Source organism: Spermophilus citellus (assembly GCF_964194105.1).
Source record: "Spermophilus citellus genome assembly, chromosome: 9".
Classification (NCBI taxonomy): Eukaryota; Metazoa; Chordata; class Mammalia; order Rodentia; family Sciuridae; genus Spermophilus; species Spermophilus citellus.
Window position 1 is genome coordinate 121,918,516 of NC_138191.1, and position 24,809 is coordinate 121,943,324.

General features: G+C 60.6%; 1 protein-coding gene across 1 annotated transcript in view; it reads left to right on the top strand.

The window, feature by feature from the left end:
- The window catches only part of RUNX3 (RUNX family transcription factor 3), a 51,381-nt gene extending 34,946 nt beyond the window's left edge, over positions 1-16,435 (top strand). Inside the window, exons 4-6 of the mRNA XM_081306700.1 lie at positions 364-468; positions 9,926-10,084; positions 13,915-16,435. Of these exons, the coding sequence (XP_081162826.1) occupies positions 364-468; positions 9,926-10,084; positions 13,915-14,438 (788 nt within the window). The 3' untranslated portion in view covers positions 14,439-16,435. The remainder of the gene's footprint in view (positions 1-363; positions 469-9,925; positions 10,085-13,914) is intronic.
- The last annotated feature ends 8,374 nt before the right edge of the window (positions 16,436-24,809 follow it).

Consider the following 24,809-nt stretch of genomic DNA (forward strand, 5'->3'; position numbering starts at 1 on the left):
TTTTCCACAAAGGTCACAGCTTTCAGAAAACACGTTGAGTGTGAGTGTGAGTGTGAGCGTGTCTCCTTGCCCCCCCACTCCAAAATCATGTGGGTCCCTGAACAGAAGAAATCGCACAAGAAAGGCCAGGATACAGGAAGGAGCCAGGGTGACGATGGGGGACGTGACGGCTTGTGCCAGTCTCCTAGGGACCGGGAAAGCCAAACCCAGCAGCTTGACTTTCATCCAGAGCCTCATCTTCTGCCCAGGACTCAAGGGGAGAGACCTGCCCCTTCCCGAGAGTCGGGGGCTTCTGGGGCGGGATCTGCGTGGGAGTCCAGGGTACTGAGTTCAGGTGCCAACCTCCTACCTTTGTCCCCCCAGGAAAGAGTTTCACCCTGACCATCACTGTGTTCACCAACCCCACCCAAGTGGCCACCTACCACCGAGCCATCAAGGTCACCGTGGATGGACCCCGGGAGCCCAGACGTAAGTGTCACTGAGCCCCAGGCCCGGGAGCAAGGGCCAGTGGGGGAAGGGCAGCAGCAGGGTCAGACAGATGTCCCTGGACCCCTGGGGCACAGGTGGGGCCGGGGTCCCCGGCTCTACACATGCCCCCCACACGTGTATCTGCAAGCAAGTTCCCTGTGGGCACAGCGCCAGGCTGTGGGAGGCTGGGGCTGGACGCCGAACCAGCTGGGTGACCCCTTTGCCCAGGGGTGGACAGCAGGGGGACAAGGAATGGAAAATTAGCGCGGAGGAGGCTTCAGATATGACGTGGGAGCCAGGGTGGTCTGGGGTACAGGTTGGCCAGGTTCTCCCACACTCCAGCTTCCTCTACCAGTGGCTGAGGGCAGGTAATCCAAAGGCAGGGGTCAGGCAGGCAGCAAAGCCAGGGCCCCTTTCAAACTGTCTCTTGAAATCTCAGCATCTGACTCTCAAGTCTCAGAGCCCAGGCACTGTCCCGGGACCCACCCACCCAGATGAGACCAATGCAGATTTGTTCTGCAGATATGTCCTGAGCATCTGCTGTGTCCAGGGGTCTCGGTCCCCCAGAGTTTATGGTTGACTCCTTCTGCCTGCTGAAGGGCCTGGAGTCCGCGGGTAGCTGGGGAAGCCGGTGGGAGGCCAGGGTCTGTGTTTGCTGAGTGAGTGAATGAACTAGCCCGCCTCTGAGTGAACTCAGGCTGCTCCTGAGCCCCGTTCCCGAGCTCTGCTCCACAGCCCCTCCCTGGCACACTCAACCTGGGGTGTGGAGAGCTGGCCTGTCCCTCGCCTTCTTGTAAGCATGGTCCTCTACAGTTTAGCAAAGCCCTTCCTGCTTCTTATTGCATGGGATCTCATGACAGCTGAGCTGAAGGATCAGCTCACTCCAGGAAGAGATGATGCAGCCCCGAGGAGGTGGGGTGCCAGATAGGGGCTCGTGCCGGGCCTCAGGCTTCCAGGGCAGCTCCCATGGCTGGCTGAGCTGGCCGGGGCAGGAGGGTAAGCTCGGGACCTCTCCCCAGTGCCCAGGAGCTTGGAAGGAGAGTTGCGTGCCAGGGCGGGTCAGTGAGATAAGTCGGCCTGGCCCTGGAGTCGGGGACCTCACTCCCCTGCATCTGGGTCCTGAGTCTGGTCAGCAGCGGCCACTTGGGTCAGGCTCAGAGCAGGGCCAGGCCACCCTGGGATGCCTCATGGGTCACCCCCTACAGCCACCCTGAGGCTTCTGCACATGGTCATCAGCTCCCAGCGGCTCTGGCAGAATTCCCGCCTGCTGGGATCCGACATGGACAGGTCCACACTCTTGGCCTTGGGCTTCGTGACCCGCCGCCAGTCACGTGTCCTTTTTGGCTTGATTTTGTCTCCTGTGAACTGGGTCAGTGAGCCCAGCAGTCTCAGGGTAGTGGTCACTGGGAAGCCCATTTGGTCTTCCATGGTGCAGAGAGCAGAGTCCCAGCCAGCCTGCCTGGTTAGTCGAGCCCTGGGCCAGTTACCTCCGGGCCTCGGTTTTCTTGTCTGAAAAATGGGTTCAAACAGGCAGCTACCTCATGGTGCTCTTGTGGGAAGACAATGCTCTCACGGGGGTTGACAGGTATTCCGTTGCCTTAGCCAGGGCTTCCATCTGCTGTGCAACCTAAGGCAAGTCACTGATCTCTCTGGGCCTCCACCCGTGAAGTGGGACGATCCCCCTCCCCCACCCCCCCGTAGGCAACATGTGAACAACAAATGGCTCTGTCAGAATCCTCATGAGTCACCAGGTCCCTGGCCCTCTGCTCTTCCCGGTGCCCACCCCCACTGACCCCCTCCTCCACCATCGCTGGATGGTGAGCTTCCCCAGGAGCCATAGGGCGGCTGCCAGGAACCAGGCCCTGCTCAGAGGGGCCGCAGTAGCCTCCACTGGAGGTGGCCACAGTCCTGCTGAAGTCCCCAGGGGCAGGATCAGATGGACAGGAGCCACTGCTGGATTCTGTGCGTGTGCATGCGTGTGCATGCGTGTGTGTGTGTGTGCGCACACAGCACTTAGGGCCACTCCTAAAAGAAGGAAGCATCCCGTTCTGGGGTCTTGTTTTGGTAGAAACCCCCCTGGGGGGACCTGGCATCCCTCAGATCCCTGTTCAGCCCGCCCCATCCCGCCCACTCTCCTCTACTGAGGGTCCTGGATGAGCTAAAGGCACGGCTCTGTCCCAGGGAGCCCCTAGTTGAGTCCCTGGCCTGCACTCCTCTCCTGGGGTCTCCCCAGCCTGAGATGGCCCCTTCTGGGTGAGTGGCCCAGAAGAGAGAGCACTGAGTTCAAGGGAGACAAAAAGAGGAGAAAGAAGCAGGCTGAGAGGGCGTCAGAGGCCAGGATTGCTGTGTGACCTGAGGCAGATGGTATCCCTTTCTGGGCCAGAGCAAGGGCCAGATTGGCAGTGTTAATGTGACTTGTTCAAACAAGATCTTAGCAGAAGCTCATTTAGGAAATAGCAGGAAGTGGGAGGGGCGGGCTCTCCAGGTCCCCATCCTCGGGCCCGGCTTGCCCCTGGCCCTGGCCCAGCCTGGCCTTCAGTCTGGGACCCTGGACACACCTTCCCACTTCCCTGGCCTCCGTCTCCCAATCTAGAAGAGGAAAGAGGCCAGTTCCAAAGCTGCTGGCCACCGTGGCCCTGTGTGCTGGGCTCCATGGATGTCCTTCACCATGGTCGGGGGACGGGCCCAGGGAGGCAGAGCCAGCTCCCTTGGTGCCCGGGGCTCGGCTGGGGCCAGGAGGTGTGGGCCGCCCAGCCCTCCACCCCAAACGCTGGCTGTGCCGTGGGTGGTGTGGTGTTCTCCTGCTCTGGGGAGCTGGGAGGTTCCGTGAGCTTCCGGCGCTCGGCCCACAGGAAGTGCCAGCAGCCCTGGTGTTGTCACCAGCCTCCTGTGCCGGGGTCTCCTCTCTGGGCTCTGCTCTGCAGCCCTGAGCCCCTGTGAGGCCTGGGCCTTTGTGGGGTGGCAGGCGGGAGCGGGGCTGGTCCTGGGGGCCAGGGAGCAGGAGCCTGCCGTCCCTGAGGCCGGGCTGTGGGTTCTGTGGCTGGGTCGTTCCCCTCTGATGCCCTGCAGAGCGTGCCCGACCTGCAGCCAGGTGGCCAGCTGGGTCTGAGGCTGGCTTGGTGGCTTCCTGCCTGTGTGGCCTTGGTTTCTGAGGTTCCTGGGGCTGGTGTCCCTCCGAGTCACTGGGGCTGGTGAGAACACAGGTTGCTGAGCTGGGTCCAGGGCGGGCGGGTGGCAGCTGTGGGCCGGGACCACAGTTTGGGAACCACAGTTTGGGAACGGCTGACCCCCTGCCTGTTCAGAAGGGCTGGCACTAGAAGGGTGGGACCCGAGTTCTAGTCCTCCCAGAAGCTGCGGGTCGAGGTACTCAGGATCTCCACCAGGACCCTCCTCTTCCCCAAGTCGTACCTGGAATGAGTCCAACAAATGCTTCCCTGGGCACCCACACCAGACCACCCATGCCACGTCAGGTGCCATTCCATGTGCTGGGGACACTACTGGGAACCCAGGCTGATGGCTTCCCACCTCCTGGGACTTGCGCTCCAGAGGGGAGAGGTGGAAAACAGTTTTGCTGTCACCATGGCACCTAATTTTTTCCCCTCTTCCTCCCCCGCTCTGGGCACCCTGGCCTCCTGCCTGGCACACTCCTGCCTCAGGGACTTTGCACTGCTGCTGCTCCCTAGATACCGCCAGAGTGACGCCCAGCTCCCCCCTCCCCACCCCGAAGGCTCTGCTCAACCTTCTCAGCAACTGCCCCATCTTACATGCCACACACCCAGCCGTCCTCACCTGCCCGGGTCCTGCCCAGCCTTAATTGTACCAAGGACACTCATCACCCTCCACTGTGCCCTCCAGCTCACTGACTGTCATTTATTTTCCATGCCACCCTGGGTGATGCTCACTGTGGAGGAGGGGCACTTTTCTCTGTCCTGCCGGGCACTGGCTGAGACCCCTGGGTGCAGACAGGAGCACTTCAGGTGCTCAGTAAATATTTGGTGAATAAATGAACCAAAACTTGTAAATACTTCATTTAATTTCAGGTAACGAGAGACCCCTCGAGGAGCTGGGGCCAGCTGCCGAGCGTGGGCCGGGCAGAGGGGCGGGTGGGGTCCTCGGGAGGGCTCGGCAGGGGCAGGAGCAGTGACTGAGCCTGCAGCCAGGTCTTGGTGAAGGCTCAAGTGGCCACAGCCTCATCCTGGACTCTGGGTGTGGGGACCGGGGAAGGGAGGCCTGGGCTGGGAGAGGCCAGTGCCCCGGGGACCCCAGGAACCAAGGCCACCGAAGCCCAGGAGCTGGGGCAGGCCCAGGGGAGCCAGGGCGCCGGCCCCGCAGCAGGGAAGGGGTTAACCTCAGACCTCCCGGGTTCCCCTAATCAAGCCCAGGCCGCTGGAAGCCCCATGGCGGCCCTGGGAGGGCGCCACCGCCTCCCTGCCCGCTGGCCCCCCGCCAGCCCGTTTCCCTGCCCAGCCGCCGCCGCTTTCATCTGCTCACAGGGGGCCGATTCACGGCAGACCACCCCGGGCAGCGCCGCTCCACTCCGCGGCCGAGAGGGTCCGGTGTAAATCTCCTGACAGGCCGCAGCCCCGCCGCAGACAGTGGCCGCTGTGTCTGGGTCCCAGCAACGAGGCTGCGAGTGGCCTCGGGTGGGCACAGGCCTGGCGACTGTGGCTCCCTCTGTCTTCAGCAGACGACACTGTCCCCTGGACCCCTGGGCCCTGCTCAACCCTGTTTCCCCTGCTTCCTGCGCCCTCCCACCTGGCTGAGCCTTGGGAAGCCAAGCCCCCTGCTCCAGCCCAGCGCCGTGGAACGCACTGGGGTTCCAGGTTGAATGTCACTGTGTGGCCTTAACCTTGTCCTCCACTTTCCTGTCCTTAAGAGGGGGTGATGGTGACCACCTCTCAAGGGCTGTGGCTGCGGAGGTATCGTGTGTGACGCCGCAGTGGACACTGCCTGACTTGTCCTAAGACGAGTGGGCTGTGTGCCTCCCTGGCAGGGGTGTGTGCTGGGCTGCACGGAGGCAGGGGGCTGGCCTTGATGGACACCCGGTAGGGAGTGGGACCCCGTGCTGGCCTGACTGGTGGTGATGAGCGGTGTCCTGGGGACAGGGTCAGGAGACCCCATGTGACCCTTGGTGATTCACCCAGCCTGCAGGGCCCCAGTGTTCTTCCCCACCCAGACCTGTGACCTTGGCCACCCCACTGTCCAGCTGTATCCTAGCGGAGCTGCTGGCTTGGAGAAGGTGCCCTTGTCAGAACTGGGGCCACAGAGGCCTCCCTTGAAGCCAGTGCCTGGCTCACTGTCCCCTGCTGGACCCATCGCCCCCCTCGGGGCTCCTTTTGCGTGATCCCACTTCACAGATGAGGCAGCCAAGGCCCAGAGCGGGAGGTGCCTTGCCCAGGACGACGAGCAGGTTGCCATGGGCCCTTGGGAGGCCCCTGGGCACTACTCCAGGCCATGTTGGGGAAGCCCAGCTACTGGCCACTGATGGCAGCCCCCCCGGGCACCTTGGGCGGGGGCTTCTCCCCAGCGTCTCCCCAGGAATTTGACTTCTAAACAGCTGTGCTCTGAACCCAGGCTCCTCCTCTGTCATCTGAAGACAGTGAGCCCCAGTCGCCAGGCCTTTGCCCACCCGAGGCCACTTGGCAGCCCCTGTGCGCTGCTCCCCCACAGCCAGGGTCCGACCGTGGATGTCGGAACTGAGGCCTAGAGTGGGGAGACTTGGCGGGCTGGAGCAGGATGTGACCGTGGACCTGCCCCTCCATCCCGGACCTCAGAGCAGGGCAGAGTCCTGGTGGGTCCCCTGAGAGACCCCAGCATGCCCTGCCCAGGCCCATCCTCCTGCATCTGCAGAAGCAGCCGTGCCCTGGCCTGGGCTGGGGCCGACACCCCTTGTCAAGCCCCAGGCTCCAGGGAGACCAGGTGGGCAGGTGGCTCTGTGTGACCCTGAGCACAGGACTGGCCGTCAGGGACGGGTGGCAGAGCTGCTCGCAGGACCTCGCAGAACGAGGCAGGCAGTGCTGGGCTGCTCGCCCGCTGTGGGGACAGGCACTCAGGGGACAGCGGCTGCAGTTGGTGGGGTTCCCACTCCTCCAGCTCCCACACAAGGGCCGTCGCGGGCTCCGTGGCCCGAGGAAGGGCGCTTCCTGGAGGAAGGGCTCTTGGGTCTGGCCCCGACAGTCAAGAGGGCCTTGCTGTTCTGAGCTGAGGCTCTGGAGTGTGGGGTGGAGAACATTCTAGAAGCTGGCCACAGCAGCAGCAGGAGAGGGGCCTGGGAGGCAGCCCCGCCCTCTTCCCAGGTGCCTGTGGGCAGCTGACCAGGGGCTGCTTCTTGCAGACCTGAGTCGGGATAACCAGAGGGGGCTCGGCGAGCGGCTGCGCAGGGGGACTGAGGCACCAGCGCGGGCCCAGGTGACCCCGGCGAGGGCCAGCCCCTGCCCGGCTCCCGGCTCCCACCATGGGAACCGCGATGAAAGAAGCCCTTTCTGCCACCCCGTCCTCTCCTCGGGCTCAGGCACTTCCGTTCCCTTGGCTCCCAGTGCAGGGGCCCCAGCCCCATGGCTCCCAGACTCTCTGGCGCCCTGGCCACGTGAGGCCGCCCGCTGCCCCCTGCCCCTCCCCGGCAGTGCCGCCCAGCACCGGGAAGCAGGTCCCGCAGGCTATGGAAAGTCCTCCCCCAGGAAGTCTGTCCTCTGCGAAGGCAGGACCGCCACAGAGCAGCCCCACTGTGGGGCCAGGTCACTGGCTCCCAGCTGGGACCAGCCACTGGGTACTGGTCCTGCTCAGAGCAGGGCGCAGAGGCCGAGTGGGTCCTGCCTCCTCGACCTGCATTCCAGACACGGGCAGCACCTGGCCTGGGCTTGCTGTCTCCATCCTACCCCCTCCCTCAGTGCACCAGCAGGGGCCGAAGGAAGGGACACTTGCGAGGGCAGGGACCCAGGGGAGTGGACAGGGACCCACGGGAGTGGACGGTGGCCAAGCCTTGAGGCCAGCACCTCGGCCCGGGAGGGCGGCCCGGTGAGGCCCCTGCAGCTTGGGGTGGGCATGCGACTTGAGCAGGCTGCAGGCAACAGGGCCGGGCCTCAAACCCGGGCTGCTGTGAACCCTGCCCTCCTTCCGCCAGCCACAGGGTACCTGTAAGCACTCTCTGTACGTGGTGTGACTCAGAAAATGGGGACTTTATTCCCCAGTGACAACAGTGACATGGCCTGAGGTTTTGCAGCAGCTTTTGTGTAGCCTCATTGGCTCACTTCAGGCTTGTGGTTGACTGAGACACCCAGATCCTTCGCACCCAGCTGCTGTCAGGTCAGTTTGCGGTCTCCACATCCATCCGGCTGCCTTCCTTCCTGTGGAGATTACTCTAAATTCATTTGTCCCCCGCCTCATCCGTGCCTCCCTGCCATGTCCAGTGGCTTCTTCTTGGAGCCATGGCATCTTCTTGGAGCCCTGTCAGGGCTTGGCTGACAGTGGCCACCAGCTAGGTGCCTCCCGTGGCCCCCTCTCCACCTGCCCCACTCCCCACCCATCCCTCTCACCCTGTTGCCGTGACTCACCCAGCACCCTGCCCAGGCATCTGAGTTCGCAGCCCCAGCCCTGCTTTCCCCTTCCTTGTGCAGAGGGGACAGCTGGGGAGAGGGTCTGGCCAGAAGCCAGATGGTCCTATTCCTGCCACCAGGTGTCCCTTCTGGAAAGGGGCCTTGTCACAGGACACAGGGTTCCCTGGGTCTCAGTGGCCTGCTGAGCCCCCGGGGCCCCTAGGACTCGCAGATGCCCATTGGAACTTGTGGCAGGGTTGTGGAGGGAGCTCGGGGTCTTCAGGGACCAGAACCCTGTGTCCCCATCTTAAAAACCAGCAGTGAGGCCTCTCCAGGGCTCCCGGCTCTGCCCTTAGTTCCCGGCAGTGGTGGGTGGTTGTTTCCCACTCCCAGCCCCGGCAAGGACAGCAGGGGACTGTCATACCCCCCCTACTTCTCTCCTCTGTCAACCTGAAAACTTCCACGTCACTCCAGGACTCGGGCAAACTTCTTCTGTCTTTCCCCTTCTCCCCACTTTTATTTTATTTCAAATATTTTTTTAGTTGTAGATGGACACAATACCTTCAGTTTATTTTTTTTATTGTGGTGCCGAGGATGGAACCCAGTGCCTCACACATGCCAGACGACTGCACTACCACTGAGCCACCACCCCAGCCCCCCTTCTCCCCACTTTTTTAAAGGGGCCCAGGTCCAACAGATCCCACCAACTTCTTGCTCTGTGACCTCTGGCAAGCCTGTGTGCCTCTCTGATCCACAGTGCTCTGATCTGTAAGAGAGGGCCTGGTCACCTTCATCAGGGAGGTGACGGGCACCTCCGGCAGATGTGACACAGAGCGAGGGACAGCCATCGGCACAGCAGTCCTCACACAGGAAACTGAGCTTGTCCTCCCAGACATGCCACTCAAAAAGGAAGGGACAATATGATATATCCAGGGTGACACCATTCTAGAAAGTTCCATGAGAGTCTTCCTGTATTCCATGCACATAAAACAAAAACAAAGACTGGGTAGAAAGCCTTCTACAGTGGGGGCTTCTGGAGGGGTCCTGGGATGGGTCAAAACGCCTCATCTGCAGTGTTTTGACTTTTGGAAACTTGATTTGTTGCTTGCGAAATGTAACCTGAGTGACTGAAAAAGTGTGTGTGTGACGGGGAAGGTCCCCGCAGGCTTGATGTCATTCAAAAAGAGCTCTTTTGGCCTTCAGCAGGCTGCAAGAGGGCAGGGGCATGGCCACCTTGACCCTGCCAGCTCCCTGGGGCCCGGGAGGTGAGGCTGGGGTTCTTCCTTGTGGCCCAGAACAGAGGGCTGGGAAGCGCCTGCAGTTTTCTCCAAGTGTGACGCCCCAGGCCAGGTGTGCTGGTCCCCTGACCCCAGCTTCCAGGAGCTCAGCCCAGCCCCTCCCTCAGGTGCGCCAGCCCTGCCCGGTGTCCTGGTGGCTTTGAGTTCTGCCAGAGGCTGAAGGGACGAGGGGGTCCCTGTGCCTTGGGGCTGGAGCAGGGCCTCTTGTTCTGTCGGAGGTGGGCACTGCTGACCTCTCTCCCTGCCACCCTTGGGAATGGAGGCCTCCCATGCCTGGTGCCTCCGTGTCCCCCTCTGCCTCACAGTAGGTGGGGAGCATTAGGCCACAGACTTTGATGTGAACCCTGAGTTTGGATCTTGGGTTCACAGGTTAACTGACCCCGTCCAAGAATGCCTCCCCGATTTGTGCAGTTAGCAGCAAGCTCCTGGCAGCCCCCGTGGCATGGAACCACCATGCTCTGTTCAGAGAGTCTTCTGAAAACCTCAGAGGAGGCTGGTGGTGACCTCAGGGTTCTCCCTGCAGACCTGAGGTTAGAACTCAGGAAGAACTTCCCAGGAGAGCGAGGCATTTCTGGGTTGCCTGGGACTCCAGGGAGCCAGTGGCTGATGGCTTCTGATGCTCCCCAGGGCACCGGCAGAAGATAGAAGACCAGACCAAGGCGTTCCCTGACCGCTTCGGGGACCTGGAGCGGCTGCGCATGCGGGTGACGCCGAGCACACCCAGCCCCCGAGGCTCACTCACCACCACAACCCACTTTGGCAGCCAAGGCCAGACCCCCATCCAAGGTAGGAACCGGGGCGTGGCCCGCCTGCCCAGCCGGGCCCTTCTGAGAAGCTCTGGCTGCTCTTGGTTCACGGAGGAGGCGCTGGGCAGCTCGCTCCTGCGGGTGTTTCCCCGGGGCCCCTTCCCCCACCCAGCACCCACCTCCTGACTTGGCAAACCACGTCCCCGGGATCACCGTGAGCGGACACAGCCCAGGATATGGGGTTAATTCCAGAGGACCAGTGAAAACTGGGGTGATGTGTCCCCTCTGTGCCCCAGGACTCTCCCCTGGCTTCAGCCTCCCATCTGAAAGTCAGGTGAGGGGGCTCCCAGGGATGGGGGGTGTTCAGGCCACAGGACTCAACTGCACTCAGACTGTGACGAGCGACAGCCCCCCGAGAGACACGCGGCACTGTCTGGGAAAGGCCTCCCCGCTGCCCAGAGACTACCCCAAACAGGGGCACTGAGGACTGGGGCTCTGTCCCCATTGCCCAGTTGGGGACAGCAGGCAGGTAGCAGCCGGACTGCAGGTAGGTCTTCCAGAGTGTGTAGGTGCCCGCAGGCAGTGGACAGAGCCTGTCCTGGCCTCCAGGACTCAGCCAGCGTGTCGGCTGGGGGCTGCTGTTGGCTGGCAGTGGTCAGGCAGGGGCAGGACTCCGGCTGGAGGGCGGGGTGCGGGGACGGGCTGCCACAGCACTCTGGCCTTCTCTCCCAGTTAGCAGAGCTGCATGAGGCCCATTTGGCAGATGAGTGAATTGAAGCTGAGGAGGTTAAGAGTCACCCAGGTCACACGGCCCATCAGTGACCAGGTCTAGTCTCCACAGTGCTGCCCCCAGGAGGGTCTGTGCTTCAGGAGGCCTCGAGAGGGGGCTGCAGCAGGACTGCAGACTGGCTCCCCCCTGTCTCCCCCTCCTCCCCCTCCTCCTCCTCCAGCTGACCAGAGGCCTGGCCCAGCCCTTGCTCTGTGCTCCAGGCCTGACGCAGCAGCTGGGGGCTGGATGCAGCCCCTCTAGCCTGGGCTCAGTCCCCTCCACCCAGCTTTCAGCCCGAGCCCTGGGGAGCACAGGAGCGGGTCTGGCCCCCAGATGGGCTGCTAGGGACCCGCACACCCTGCTCTCACCCCCCTGAGCCAGCGCCTTCGACGTGACAGCAGCCCCAACCCAGCTGACCTCCCCTGCCTCGGGCAGAGCCTGGCCTAACGTGTGGGGGACCGAATCTGCCCTGCCACAGTCGGAGGGGCATTGTCTGGGTCCCTAAGCAGACCTGCCCATCCTCCACGCAGCCCCAAGGGGTTTGGCCTGCCCCGCAGCAAGCACAGCCCCTGCCTCTCCTCAGGTCGGGGGAGAGGAGGTCAGCAGACTGTGCAGGGCAAGTGGCTGACCCGTCCTTCTCCTCCTGCCACATCCTGAAATAGGGCCTGGCCCCTCATGAGCCACCCACAACACTGGGCTGTAAAGTCCCCCTCTTCAGGTTTGTCCCCTTTGGGGTGAGAGAAAGAGCCCTTGACCAGGACAGCAGAGGGGCAGGACCGGTGCAGTCAGGTGGGCCTGGCTACGAGCTTGGCTCTGCTTGTCACTGGCTCTGTGTTCTTAAGCAAGTCACCAAACCTCTCTGAGCCTCAGTTTTCTCATCTATAAAGTGGAAAGAAGGATGCTGGCAGCCCAGGCATGAGGACTGTCCCTCATGGGCCCTCCCTTGGGGTGGGACCAGCCTTTCCCTTCAGGCATCCTGGGATGCCCTCAGGACACCCACCACTTCCCTGGTGCCTGTTACTAGCACTGACCCCCTGGCCTTGGTCACGGGGAGCAGTGCTGAGCCCGGCCCCCCAGCCACAGCCACCCACAATGGGGGCTTCTCACCACTCAAAGGGCCATTCAGCCTCCACGCAGCAGCTGGGGCAATTTGGAGAAGAAAATAAACATTTCCTCCCACTGTTGGGATTGGCTGTTGGACAGTGGCCGCCAGCTCGGGTTTCCCGGGGCGGTAAGGCTGGGGGTGGCACAGGAGACTCGAGGAAGCTGCTGGGGGGTCCAAGGCGTGCTCAGGGCAGGTAACCCCCACCCCTCGAGGAGGGAGGCAGGGCGGATAGTGGCAGGTCCAGGCAGGCCGAGCTTGTCGTCCCGTGCATGTGGACTCGGATGCCACACTCCAGGCCCAGGCCAGCCACTGCAGGACCTCGTGTTCCCAGAGCCCGAGACCTGCTGTCCCTTACTGGGTTCCATTTGGGGTTCCTTTGCCCTGAGGATGGGAACCACCTCCACCCTGTTCAGCAAGGAGGTGCCCACCTCATGCTCTCTGGAGGGCCTGCTCCCCTGGGGTCCTAGATGCAAGCTGCCACCAGGCACCTCTGACCTCCCAGGCTCCAAGGCAGAGTGACCAGCCGGTGACCACTGGGGAGGGTGTTGGACATTCCAGAAGGTTCCAGCTGCCCAGAGGCACTGCCGAGGGATGTGTACCCAACTGCCTGAGCAGACCCCAAAGCCCCAGAAGGGACAAGTCTCACCTGAGGAAGCAGGAGGCCTGAGCCAGGCCTGTCCCCAGCCAGGCCTCAGTCCTGGTCAGCAGTGCCCACCAGCTCTGGCACCAGCCCCACTGGGACAGGGGACAGAGCTTGGTTTCCTAGGCCCTCTCTTCCTGGCTCTTTGCCGTGGTGGGTGAGACAGAGAGCCGGGCGCCAAATGGGCTTTGCTCCTGGACACTCCCAGGCTCCCTCACCCCCGCTGCTGCTGGAGTGCAGGAAGGGTCTGGGTCAGGCCCTTCTCTTCAGGGTCCTGCAAGGCCCATTCTCCTGGGGGTCAGCAAGAGATGTCAGAGCAATGGCAGCAGTGCAAAGCCCCACAGGAACTACCCTTTGCCCAGCTCTGTTCTAAGGTCTCTGTCAACTGAAACCTTACAAAAGGCTGTGGTCCCCAGGAAACTGGTACAGAAGGCTAAGTGACTCATCCAGGGACACACAGCTGGATGTCTGTCCAGTTCTGGAGGCCACGTGGTTAGCCTCAGCTCTGCTGCCTTGATCATGAGAAGGCTACGTTGGGGCTCCACCCCAGAATCCCTGGGGTTTTATGCTAGAACCAATGTACTGTGGGGTCCTCGTGCCTCGCCCTCTCTGGGCCTCCATTTTTCCACCAGTTGGGTTAGACTCAGTCCCAGAGTCCATTTGAATGTGAGGCTCCACAGCCTGTGACCACAAAAGTAGGGTAGAGGCTGGGACGCCCTTGTCCTCCAGCCCACTGAGGAGCCACACTCCCAGGGGAGCTGGCACAGGGCCAGGCTGGACACTGCCCAGTGGGGGCCTGGACCCCAAGGTCCCTCTAACTGGCCTTTCCTTTGCTGTCGAGGCAGGTGTGGGTAGCTGCTGGTCATTGTGTGGCCACGGTCAGCTCCAGCCTGCAGGAGAGGGGCACAGAGCCGGGAGGTAGAACCCGCAGAACTGCAGGGCGCCAGCTCCATCCCGGATGTGAGCTGAGGCCCGCAGCCTGGGCGCAGAGCCCAGTATGCACCTGGGCACTCACACTACCCCAGGCCGCGGGGGTCAGGGGCCTCCAGGCAGGTCCAGTTCCTTCTGTGTCTCTCTCTCTGTCTCAGTCACCCTATTCTCAGAGGCAGGGTCCCCCTCGGCATCTCAACAGACCCCTAAAGGGGGTCACAGGCCCTTTTCATCCCCCGGCCTTGTCAGCCCTCGACAGGGAGCCGTCCCGAGCCGAGCCAGGTCCCCAGTGGCCACCTGCGGCCCAGGCACCTGCCCCCTGCGCTTCCCAGGGATCCCCAGGGCGGGGGTCCCCTAGTGAGCCCTGTGAGCTCAGGAGGCCCTGCGTGGCCTGGCTGCGACTGACCCTCCTCTGCTGTTCCCCAGGCACCTCGGAGCTGACCCCCTTCTCCGACCCGCGCCAGTTCGACCGCTCCTTCTCGGCGCTGCCGCCGCTCTCGGAGAGCCGCTTCCCCGACCCCCGGATGCACTACCCCGGGGCCATGTCGGCCGCCTTCCCCTACAGCGCCGCGCCCTCGGGCTCCAGCCTGGGCGGCCTCGGCGTGGCGGGCATGCCGGCCGCCAGCCGCTTCCACCACACCTACCTCCCGCCGCCCTACCCCGGGGCGCCGCAGAGCCAGAGCGGCCCCTTCCCGGCCAACGCGGCGCCCTACCACCTCTACTACGGCGCCTCCTCCGGCTCCTACCAGTTCTCCATGGTGGCGGGCGAGCGCTCGCCCACGCGCATGCTGGCCTCCTGCCCCAGCGGCGCCGCGCCCGCCGGCAACCTCATGAACCCCAGCCTGGGCGGCCAGGGCGACGGCGTGGAGGCCGACGGCAGCCACAGCAACTCGCCCACCGCCCTCAGCACGCCGGGCCGCATGGACGAGGCCGTGTGGCGGCCCTACTGAGCGCCGCGCCGGGGGACGGGACCTCGCTGGCCCGCGGCCCCGCGCGCCTGTCCAGCCACGGCTTTGTACAGAGGGGGCGGGGACCCCCGGACACTGCCCCAGCCCAGGCCCAGCCGACTCGTCCTCCTGCGTCTCCCGGGACCACCGCCCGGCTCCAGCCGTGCCCAGGGCTAGCTCCTGGGCCGGAGGCCATCTCCATCCAGAGAAGTGGTGGGGCCCTGCCCATAGGAAAAGCCCACGGCCGGCCTCCCACCACACCTGCACCCCGGGCCCGCCCGCCCTCGCCATTAACAGGAGTCAGAACTGGAGGCCCCGCCCCCGCGGGAGGGTCCCCTCACTGCCCACTGGAGGGGCTGGACCTCGGGCAGAGAGCAGAGAACACACCCCAGACAGTGCCCCACCCCGCTTCCCGGAATTCCTACAGCCGAGAAGTACCCCCACCCCCCGCCCCGTCCCGTCCCAGCTGCCTCTGGGTCCCAGGGGGCAGATGAGCTGTGGCAGCAGGTCCCTTATACAGGGGCGCACTTACAAACGGGCCCCTCGTGCACTTTTCCAGCCCAAGGCAACCACCCTCTGTCCTCTTGGTGGCTGGTTTCATCATTTCCATTTTTGGAGAGAACTCAGGGCCCAGATAGGTCCTAGCAGCAATTGTTGAGGAGAGGGGCGGTAGGGTCAGCCCCGCGGCCCTGTGCGCTGGGTCTGGGATGGCCTGGCCACGCCCCTCTGTTGCACTGCAGAAGCGAACAGTCTTGAACCAAAACCAGTTTTTAACCTTCATTTTAGAAAAAGCTTTAGTCAAACATTTTCAAACAGAAGGGCTCTTACAGATGAAGCACTGTGGCTGGGAACAGCACCCCCACCCCTGGCTGCCATCTGAGTAGGTCATTGGGATCCTACCACCTGCAGATGTCCTGATCCTACAGCTGCACCTTCCTCAGGGGGTCCCTGCGAGAACCCGGTGGTGAAGTTCCAGAGGTGCTGGAATCTCACATCTGTGTTCAAAGACATTGGTCCTGGAGGAGGGGGGGGGGTGGCACTGGCTGTGTGACAGCAGAACAGTGGTGGAGGACTCTCCAGTCCTGGCTCAGCCACCCTGTGCTAAGAGGTCACCTCTGGAATCTGCAGACAGGAAGCAGGCCTTGCCCAGGGGCTCAGGCTGCAAGGTCCTCACATCTGAGTTCCTTAGTTCTAGAAAGGACCAAGGAAAGGAACAGGAAGCACACAAGGGCTGGTGAGCAGGTGACTTTTCATGACTGCTTCTGCCACATCCTCTGTGGATGTGAAAAGTCCCCTATCCTGCTCCTTTGTGATGGTCTCTATCATAGCACTTGTCCTGCCCTCACTGGAATAAAGGCATTCTCCATCTCTTCAAAATAGTGTCTGGGGGTGTCCTACAAACTCCCTGCACCCAGGGGGGCCTCTCCACCCCTTCTCAGGAAGCAGCTATAAGTCCACTGCCCTTTTACCTGCTTCACTCCCATTCTGTGGTCATAAACTGGCCCAGGTCAGTGGGGGAGGCGCCTTTGGGTTCCCAGTGCCCAGCACTTTGTAGCCCCTCCCCAAGTGACTACCCCTTCCTGATACCCAAGCCCCGAGTGGGGCAGGGACAGGAAATAAATTGATCTCCAACCCCACCCCTGACTAGCAATGCTGGCAGCCAGGTGGAATCTGTCAGGCCCACAGTGGGTACAGACAACCGGGCTGGCAGAGATGGGTCCTTATTTGCAAGGCTGGTTTAAAGTTGTGCTGGGCGAACACACTGACTGGAAAGCACAAGGAGGGGAAGGTGTTGAGCCAACGTTACTGTAAGCACGTGGGCAGCGGGTGCAGATCCTTTGTGACATATTGTCACGCTGAGGCCTTGGTGTCTGCTGTGCTCACGTCTTGTGTAAAACTGTCCCAGAACTGGCGGGGAGGGTGGGGGGAGAGAAACTGCTTTGCACTATTGTTTGCTTGGTGTGTTTGTTTTTCATGCACAACTTGCTTGTACAGTAAACTGTCCGTCTTCTGTACTATTTAACTGTAAAATGGAATTTTGATTTGTTACAATAATATAACAGATATGTTGAAGGATCCGGTGCCAGGCTTCTAGGGCTGTGGGCATTGGCATGGGGGGTGGGGTGGGCAGGGGCCTCCTGTCCTTGGCCAGGAGGAAGCAGGGCAAGGCTGCTGCTCAGGGGAGCCTGGGGCCCATGCCTCGTTCCCATCCAGCTCGCTCAGGAATGGTGGCAGAGACCCCCTGCGGCCCAAGGACAGCGCCAGTCCTTCCGGTGTGGCCAGGACCATGAAGAACCTCAGGAAGCCTTCCAGGTGCCCCCACTCCTCCCCTCTCAGTGGCATGTGTTCACCTCATAGAAGACACTGCACATTGTCCCAGATTGTTCCCCAGATGCAGACTTAGGGAGAGGGCACCTGGGGAGAGCCCCCTCTGGGATTTGTGGCTAGTGCACTGCAATGAGATGGCAGAGTAGGCAGCTCTTGGGCACCCCAATTTTGTAGAAGAGGGGCCTGAAGTTTTCTGAGGGAGTGCTTAGGGTTTCACGTCTGATTGGGGCCGCAGGGCTAATGTGAAGGGACCTGGACTGTGGGGCCACAGGGCTAATGTGAAGGGACCTGGCTCCACATACCCCTACTGGCCCTGCCAGCAAGGAAGCCCAGCCTTTCCCAACCCAGGACCCAACAGCAGCCCTGTGCCAGCCATTTGGGATGTGCAGAAGGGAAACTCCCATAAACAGATCTTTGAATGATGCCCACTTTAAAACTAACCCCAAAATTTTGCCCTGTTCAGTGGGTTGAGACCTAAACCCAGCACCCAACAAGAAGCTCCCATTTCCCCAACCTAAACCCTTGATCACCCCTCACCCCAGCATACAGGGACCAGCAGGTTCCTTCTGAGCAGGCACAGCTGCGGTTTCTCCGCGTGTCCGCGGCACCTCGGAGGGGTAAGCAGAGCAGGTTGTGCGCAGTGCCCACATGGCCAGCGCTGCTTCCTCAGTGGATTTTTACCCCTGGGGAAGGGAGGTCATTTTGTAGGAGCTGATGGCAGAGGCTGTGAACTCCAGAGCCTCTGACCCCATCCCCTGTGCCCCACTTGCCAGGCGGCAGCGGGCGCCCGGAGAAGCCCCAGCTGTTGGAGGTGGCCCCTGTGGGAGGAAGCGCCGCAGTAACCGCCGCAGCCTGCAGGGGGCAGCAGCGCAGGGCCGCAGGTGGCGCCGCAGCCAGCGCCGCCCCCCCCCCCCAACACCCCCAGAGAAGGGTGAGCAGGGCCCGCCTCCTGCGCCAGAGTCCCGGCGAGGCCCAGAAAGAGCCTCCTTGGAGGAGGGTTGGGGAGGCCGCCAGCTGCCCTCTTGACTCCCATACTCACTGCCGCGTGCCAGGTTGTGGCAGAGTCACAGGACCCTGAACCCCAAAGCCCCCGCCTCAGGCCGGGATTTACCTGGCTGGAGGGGAGGGCTGGCTTCAGAGTCCCCTGAGCCACCGGCAGCCAGTCCAGGGTGAAGAGGCCATTTCTGCCACCCCCTAGGATCCCGGAATTCCATCTCAGAGGCCACAGGGACCCCTCTGATTTGGGCAGCCTGCGCTGACCCGGTGGGAGGCTGAGCGGCGGTGCCCGCAGGGGTCCCCGGAGGGGGACTGTGCTGGGCTGGCCTGGGCCTGGCAGCGTGCGAGGGGGACGTGGCCCCGAGACCCGAGCCAGCCCCCCTTTGAGGATGGGCTCTGGCCGTGGGAAGGGCCACCCCGGCAGGGTGTGACTGTGACGGTGACACACACCGCGGGGAGCCTCCGGTGGAGCCGACGCAGCGAGGAGGGCAGGGCTGAGCACGGAGGCGGAGGCGTGTGCTGCGGAGCCGCCTCACCAGCCCTGTCCCCTCCCCTGCCCCACACAGCAGCCCAGCACAGCCCAGGGGCAGCCCTCGCCCCGCCACCTGAGTGGGGATCTCAGCTCGTGGGCCGGCTGCCCCCCACTTTGGGGTCGTAAATGAAACGAGCTGTCACCCAGGAGAGGGCGGAGGCAGAGGCCTCGAGCCGGAGTGACCCGTCCTGGCAGAAGTCCAGGAGCCTTCCGCCTCCGCGGCCGCAGGCTGGGGGCGGGGACGCAGCCCGCGACATCCGCAGCCGCCGCACCTGTGTGGTCCAGGCCCATCGCAGCCCCGAGGCCCCCGGCTTCCTATTTTTAGTTTGGGGGCTCAGAGCCACTGATGGCTTCAGACATTTTACATCCACCCGAGAGCCTGCCCCCCACCCGGCCCAAAGGAGCCGTCCTGCGGAGGGGGCGGCGGCCTCCCATGTGCCACCGTCACTGATGAAGCAGGAGAGCGCTCTGGTGTCCCAACAGTGGCAGCTGCTGGGCCACCAGCCCTCCTCTGTGCCAGGATTCGCTCACTCACTCACCCCGGGTGCCAGAGGCAGGAAGAGGAGGCCAGGGCAGAGCAAGCCCCGGAGGCTCCTCAGAAGAGGCGTCCTCCCCCAGACAAGGTGGAGGAGGTGACTGGAAATCCGCCCAGCAGTGAAGCCGCAGGAGGGCCTTGGGCAGCAGCGTCCATGCGCACAGGCCTGCGGAGCCTGAGTGGGGCCCCGCGCTGGAGGCGTGTGGCCGGGAGGAGTAAGGGACTGTGGGGAAGGGACAGGTCCAGGTCAGGGGGCACGGGGAGCCGAGCTGAGGAGAGTGTGCCGGGCGCAGGCCTGGGTGTGGGCCTGCGGAGACCTGGTCACAGGCTACTGCAACAATCAGAGCACAGGAGTCTGACATCTGTGCAAACTGATGGGAGAAGGAGCTCCTGTGGCCTCAAAGACCCTTAGCACTCGGGTCTCAGGAAGGACACCTGGCCCCAAACTCCCGTGTAAATGCCTCCCACTCCCGGGGGGGGGGGGGGGGCAGTGGCTTTAAAAGGAGCCCCTGGGGATAAGATTTCAATAGTAGCCAGTTAATCCACAGTCAGCCCTTGCCTGCACCCGCCCCAGCCCAAGAGTATTGGGGCAAGCCTTAGGTCCTGCTTCAGTTTCCTTAGGACAACCCCTGACCACACCCAAGGTCACAGGCAGCCTCAGCCTAGAGAGCCTGGGGCTCACAGTCTGGCCACTCACTCGCCTCTGGGGTTTGAGGAGATAAAGATTATGAGATGGCACCCAAGGTTCCCAAGTTCCATGCATTATGTTTAATTATTATTATTTTATTTTTTATACTGTACCCTAAGGTTCCTTCAGACTTTTTCAGTTTGACTCTTTTCTCCCCACCACACACACACACTTGTTTTTAATTGGTGCATTATAGTCCTACAGACTCATGGGGTCTGTTACATCTTTGCACATCCGTGCGCATGGACAAAATAACAATATCCTGGGCTGGGGATGTGGCTCAAGTGGTAGCGCGCTCGCCTGGCATGCGTGCGGCCCGGGTTCGATCCTCAGCACCACATACCAACAAAGATGTTGTGTCCGCCGAGAACTAAAAAATAAATATTAAAAAAAAAAAATATCCTGTGGCTGGTGTCACTCCCCTGCGCTTCCCCCTCCCTCCCTTTCCGCTGCTGACCTCCCTTTGGTTTCATGAGACTCTCCCCCACCTTTCCCCCCTTTTTCCTCTCTAGCTCTCACGTATGAGGGGGAAAAAAATCTATGTATTCCATTTTAAAATGACACTAAGTAGCACATGATCATGAGAGGAGACAAAGACAATATAGATCCCCGAAAATAACACAAGAAACATGGCTGCTAATCCCACCCCCAAAGATAACCAGGTCAACATTTTGGGGGTTTCCATTGCATTTGGATGTTTGTTGATTATAACTATATAAATACTTTTTAGGAATACACATTTGTCTAGGGCTGGGGATGTGGCTCAAGCGGTAGCGCGCTCGCCTGGCGTGCGTGCGGCCCAGGTTCGATCCTCGGCACCACATACAAAGATGTCGTGTCCGCCAAAAACTAAAAAATAAATATTAAAAATTCTCTCTGTCTCTCTCTCTCTGTGTCTTTCTCTCACCTCTCTCTTAAAAAAAAAAAAAAAAAACATTTGTCTAACCAGAATCACGCTGTATGTAGCTTACCAGCTAATATGGTAAAGATTAAAAATTATCTAGAATAAAGTCTCTGGCAAGATGGGACGATAACTGTTTTCTCTTTTCCTCTGTACATCTTTCTGTCCTTTCCAAGTTTTTCGGGTAAGCACCCTGCATGGAAGGGCGTGTGTGTAACTCCCAGACTGAATAAGCATCCAGACAGAAGGGATGGAGATCATGCTGGCTCCAAGACCTGTGTCATCGACCAAAATGCCTGCTCTTCCAGGGAGCCTTCACTGATGCTCCGTTGGTGGGTTTGATGCCTTCCCTTTAGCTCTGGAATAATAATACTTGCTAATACTTAATGCTTAGGCTAAATAGTTCACATTTTCCAACTCAGCTTACTGATCCCCATTTTACAGGTGGAAAAAATTGAGGAACAAGGGAAGAATTCACTCCAGTCCTCACTATGGAAGAACAATAGTTGAAAAGGTTGAATTTAAATTTCCTACCAAAGAAAGGGACTGGTAGCTCAAAGTAAGAATAAATTTAGCCTTGGAGGAAAGGCAAAGTGCCCCAGAACAGTCTTGTTATAAAGACAGTCATCAGGGGAGAAAGAACGATGAGAAAATGTCTTCTTGAAAACAGATGCAGAAGCCAGGTGCAGTGGTGCACACCTATAATCTCAGCGACTCGGGAGGCTGAGGCAGGAGGATCCCAAGTTCAAAGTCAGCCTCAGCAACTTAGTAAGACCCTATCACAAAATAAAAAAAATAAAGGGCTGAGGGTGTAGCTCAGTGGTAGAGCACCCTTGTGTTTGACCTCAGTAACACCCCAAAATGAAAAAGAATCAGCAGAAAGGACACAAGTGGAGCTGGGGTGCAGCTCAGGGGTAGAGCACTGGCCTAGCATGTGCAAAGGCCCTGGGTTCCATCCCCAGCCCCACAAAAAGAAAGAAAGAAAAATACAAAGAGCATGGTATTTATGGTCCTTTCTTTGATTCTGAAAGTGAGGCATCTACCTTTCTGAATTGTGTTTCTAAGGCTTCACAAAGCATGAAATTGAAAGACAAATCACTGTCTCTATGTCCCCCCAGTCTGCCCTTCCCCACTCCAGGGGGTGCCTTGCAAATGAGGCCCCCCTGGAGGGGCTCTGGGCCTCTTGGTTAGTTGGTCGGTGGCAGCTCACCCAGGCTGGCTGTGCACATGGTGGGAATACCTGCCGAGGTGGCCCTGGTTCCTGGCCACAAACAGGTTCTATTTCTTTTTCCACGAAAACGACTCAGTCCTAAGTCACCGACGCCTGAAATTAGAAAAATACGAGGCCCATATTATCATAAAACAATTTTAACACAGCGGGGCCCTCTCTGGGGTGGGAGGGGTGGCGGAGCCCCCCACAGCAGCCCCTTCCAGTTGCAGCCCCTGGAAATGCTCAGAGGGACGAGAGAAATTTGGTTTTCATTAGTGGCCAATGTGAGGAGTCGGTCGCTCTGAATGGACCTTTGATTCCGGCTCACCGTGGCCTCCTTCCAGGGCCCAGCGAGTTCTGTTTTGTTTTGTTTTCCCTGTAGAATGGGCCAGAACCTTCTACTTATACTTCCCGACTACACGGAGACTGGGCAGCCCCCCAAACTCTTGGCTTCTAAAGTCAACAGCTGGGCCAGCAGGAGGGGCACGGAGACCCCCGCCTTTATGGACTGAAAGTTTATTAAAAACGTTGTGTTTCCTTGAGGCCTGGCCAGACCCAGCAAGGCCAGCCTGGAGGGGCAGCCAGCCAGCAGGGCCTTCCCCACCAGGAGACAGCCCGCCTGGGCCTCCGCTCCCACCCCAGGGGTCCCCCCAGATGATCTCTTATGTAGAATCTTCACAGAAAGCCCCACCTCCCCCCTTCTGTCTGGTTTGAGGGAAAGAAAGAACCTGGGGGCCATCTGTTATTCACTCAACACAGAGTGGGTTAGCACTGACCGCGATGCTGGGGGTTTGGGGTACAGCTTTGAAGACGGCAGACCTTGTCATTGGTCCCAGGGAGCTGTCACCCTCATTGGGGAGGAAGGTCATAAGCAGATAACCATATGACACTGTGAACAGGATAATGAGATGGAGGAAGACTGGAGGGGGAGGGGTCCACAGTCTGGGAGGCCCAGCAGCACCGTCTCTGTGGGACCCGGCCGCAGGGAGGCCCCCAGGTGGTCTGCCCTTCCATGGCAGGGACGCCAGCGCACCTTCACGTCCCAGCCCAGGACCACAGACTCTGTCCTCCATCCTAATGCCACGCCCAGGGACCAGCGTGGGTCGGCCCCCAGGAAGCAGATCCACAGACGGGGACAGTGGGAGGAAAGTGAACCCAGGGAAGCCGGGAAGGAGCCAGTCCTTGCCCCTTGGGCGGGAGTCGCCTTGTTGGGTTCTCCGGGGTCTCTGCAGCACGAATCTCACTCCTGAGTTGCCCCCGTCCTGTCCCCAGCCAGGGAGTCAGCCTCATGTGGCCCCAGGTCAGCCAGTCAGTCAGGACTCCCCTGTCCCCTGCAGGGGTGTGGCCTGCCTGGTATGACGCTGGCTACTTAGAGAGCAGTCTTCAGAAGAGGGGCAGCGGCACTTCCCCGGTGTCTACATGACCAACCTGGGTTGTGTCTGTGGAACGTCAAGACCATCGAGGATCCTGCCACGGCTGCTGTCGGCAGATCCTCAGACCCTCTCTGGGGCCCGTTGCCTCCAGGGCCCTGCTGCTGTGAACCCAGAGAGCGGGACGTGCCAGAAACCAAAGACCCCTTGGTAAGAGGCACACGCAGCCCAGAGCAGAGGACCAACCCCGTGAAGGGCGAGGTCCCCACACCAGGAAGATCTCCAGAAGCCAGTGATCCGAGACCTGCTTCATGCCCCCCCAAGATGAAAGACAGGTGGCTCGTCGTCCTGCACCTCCGCTGTGCCAGCTCCTGTTCTAGTCACTGGAACCCTTGCAGGAGCTTGGGTGGGAAGCGGGTGTTTGCAGATGTAATTAAAGAGCTCGAACAAGGAGATGCTCTTGGACTGTCCAGGCAGGTCCTGAATCCTATGACAAATGTCCTTATAAAGAAACATGGAAGCCTGGTGTGGGGATGCACGCCTGCAATGCCAGCGGCTTGGGAGGCTGAGGCAGGAGGATTGAAAGTTCAAGTCCAGCCTTAGCAACTTAGTGAGGCACTTGCCACTGACGAGACCTACTGGGCTGGGGACGGGGCTCAGTGGTTAAGCACCCCTGAGTTCAATTCCAGTACAAAAAAAAAAAAAAAGGAACACAGAAAGGAGGAGGGACTGTGTGACCAAGGGATGCCTGCAGCCACCAGAGGCTGGGACTATGAAGAAGAGGCCTTTTGGGGGGACCACGGCCCTCCAGCACCCTCATTTCAGACATCCAGCCTCCAAAACGAGAGAATGAACTTCTGGGGTCTCCACCACCCTCTTGGTTCTCTTTGAATTTCAAAGCAGCATATACCATGGTTGGGAGGCCACCCGCATGTCCACTGGGGAATCCGAAAGCTGTTTTAAGACAGAGCAAGTGACCTCTGTGGCCACCCTGCTCTTCCAGCCTCGGGGTCAGGAAGGTCCACATGCTGGACGAGGAGATTGGGCAGAGACTTTGACAAAGCCCCTTAGAGGAGTCCCAGGGCAGACGCCCTAGAATTTTCTGCAGAGAGATCTCGCCTCCTTTTGAAAAAATTTCTAGGGCACTGCTAGGCCCTGCAGAGACCCGGCCTGAGCACCAGAGGCCAGCAACTCGGCTCCCAGGGCCTCCTTCCTGGCAGGGCTGGTCATTGTCGGACCCATCTCTATGTCACACTGCAGCCTGAAGGGACCAGCAGCCAGCCCTTGTGCAGTGGGAAGGACTCGCTGGTGTTTGGAGCCCCCTGGGCAGATCCAGAGGGCACAAGCAGGTGCCATGCAGGCCTGTGCCAGAGCCCCGGGTTCCCTACTTCTGTTGCCTCTACACCTACCCCTCAGATCCGTGCTGATGGATGTCCTGTAAGACAGTCCCACACAGACAGTTCCAAATATTGAAATCCCCAGAACTCGAAATTCCTAAAGTTGAAATCACAATCCCAAGAGATTTAAATCCTGAATGTTGAAATCCCAAAAGCCAAAACGCTGAAAACCACAATTCCCACTAAATAATGTTAATAACAATAAATAAAAATAAGGAGTCCACATAAGAGGAGCAGAAAATCAAATTCTGGGGAAGGGCCGGTGCCTCTGGGCTGTTTGCAGGGCAGCAGGGGCACCCGCTGGCTGGGAGGAGTCTCCAGGGGAAACCGACTGGCAGCACGGCTCCTGGTGGTGAGAGCCCACCGGGAAAGCGGCCTGTCTTAAACGCCAGGCCCACAGCCGTTCCTGACCTGCAC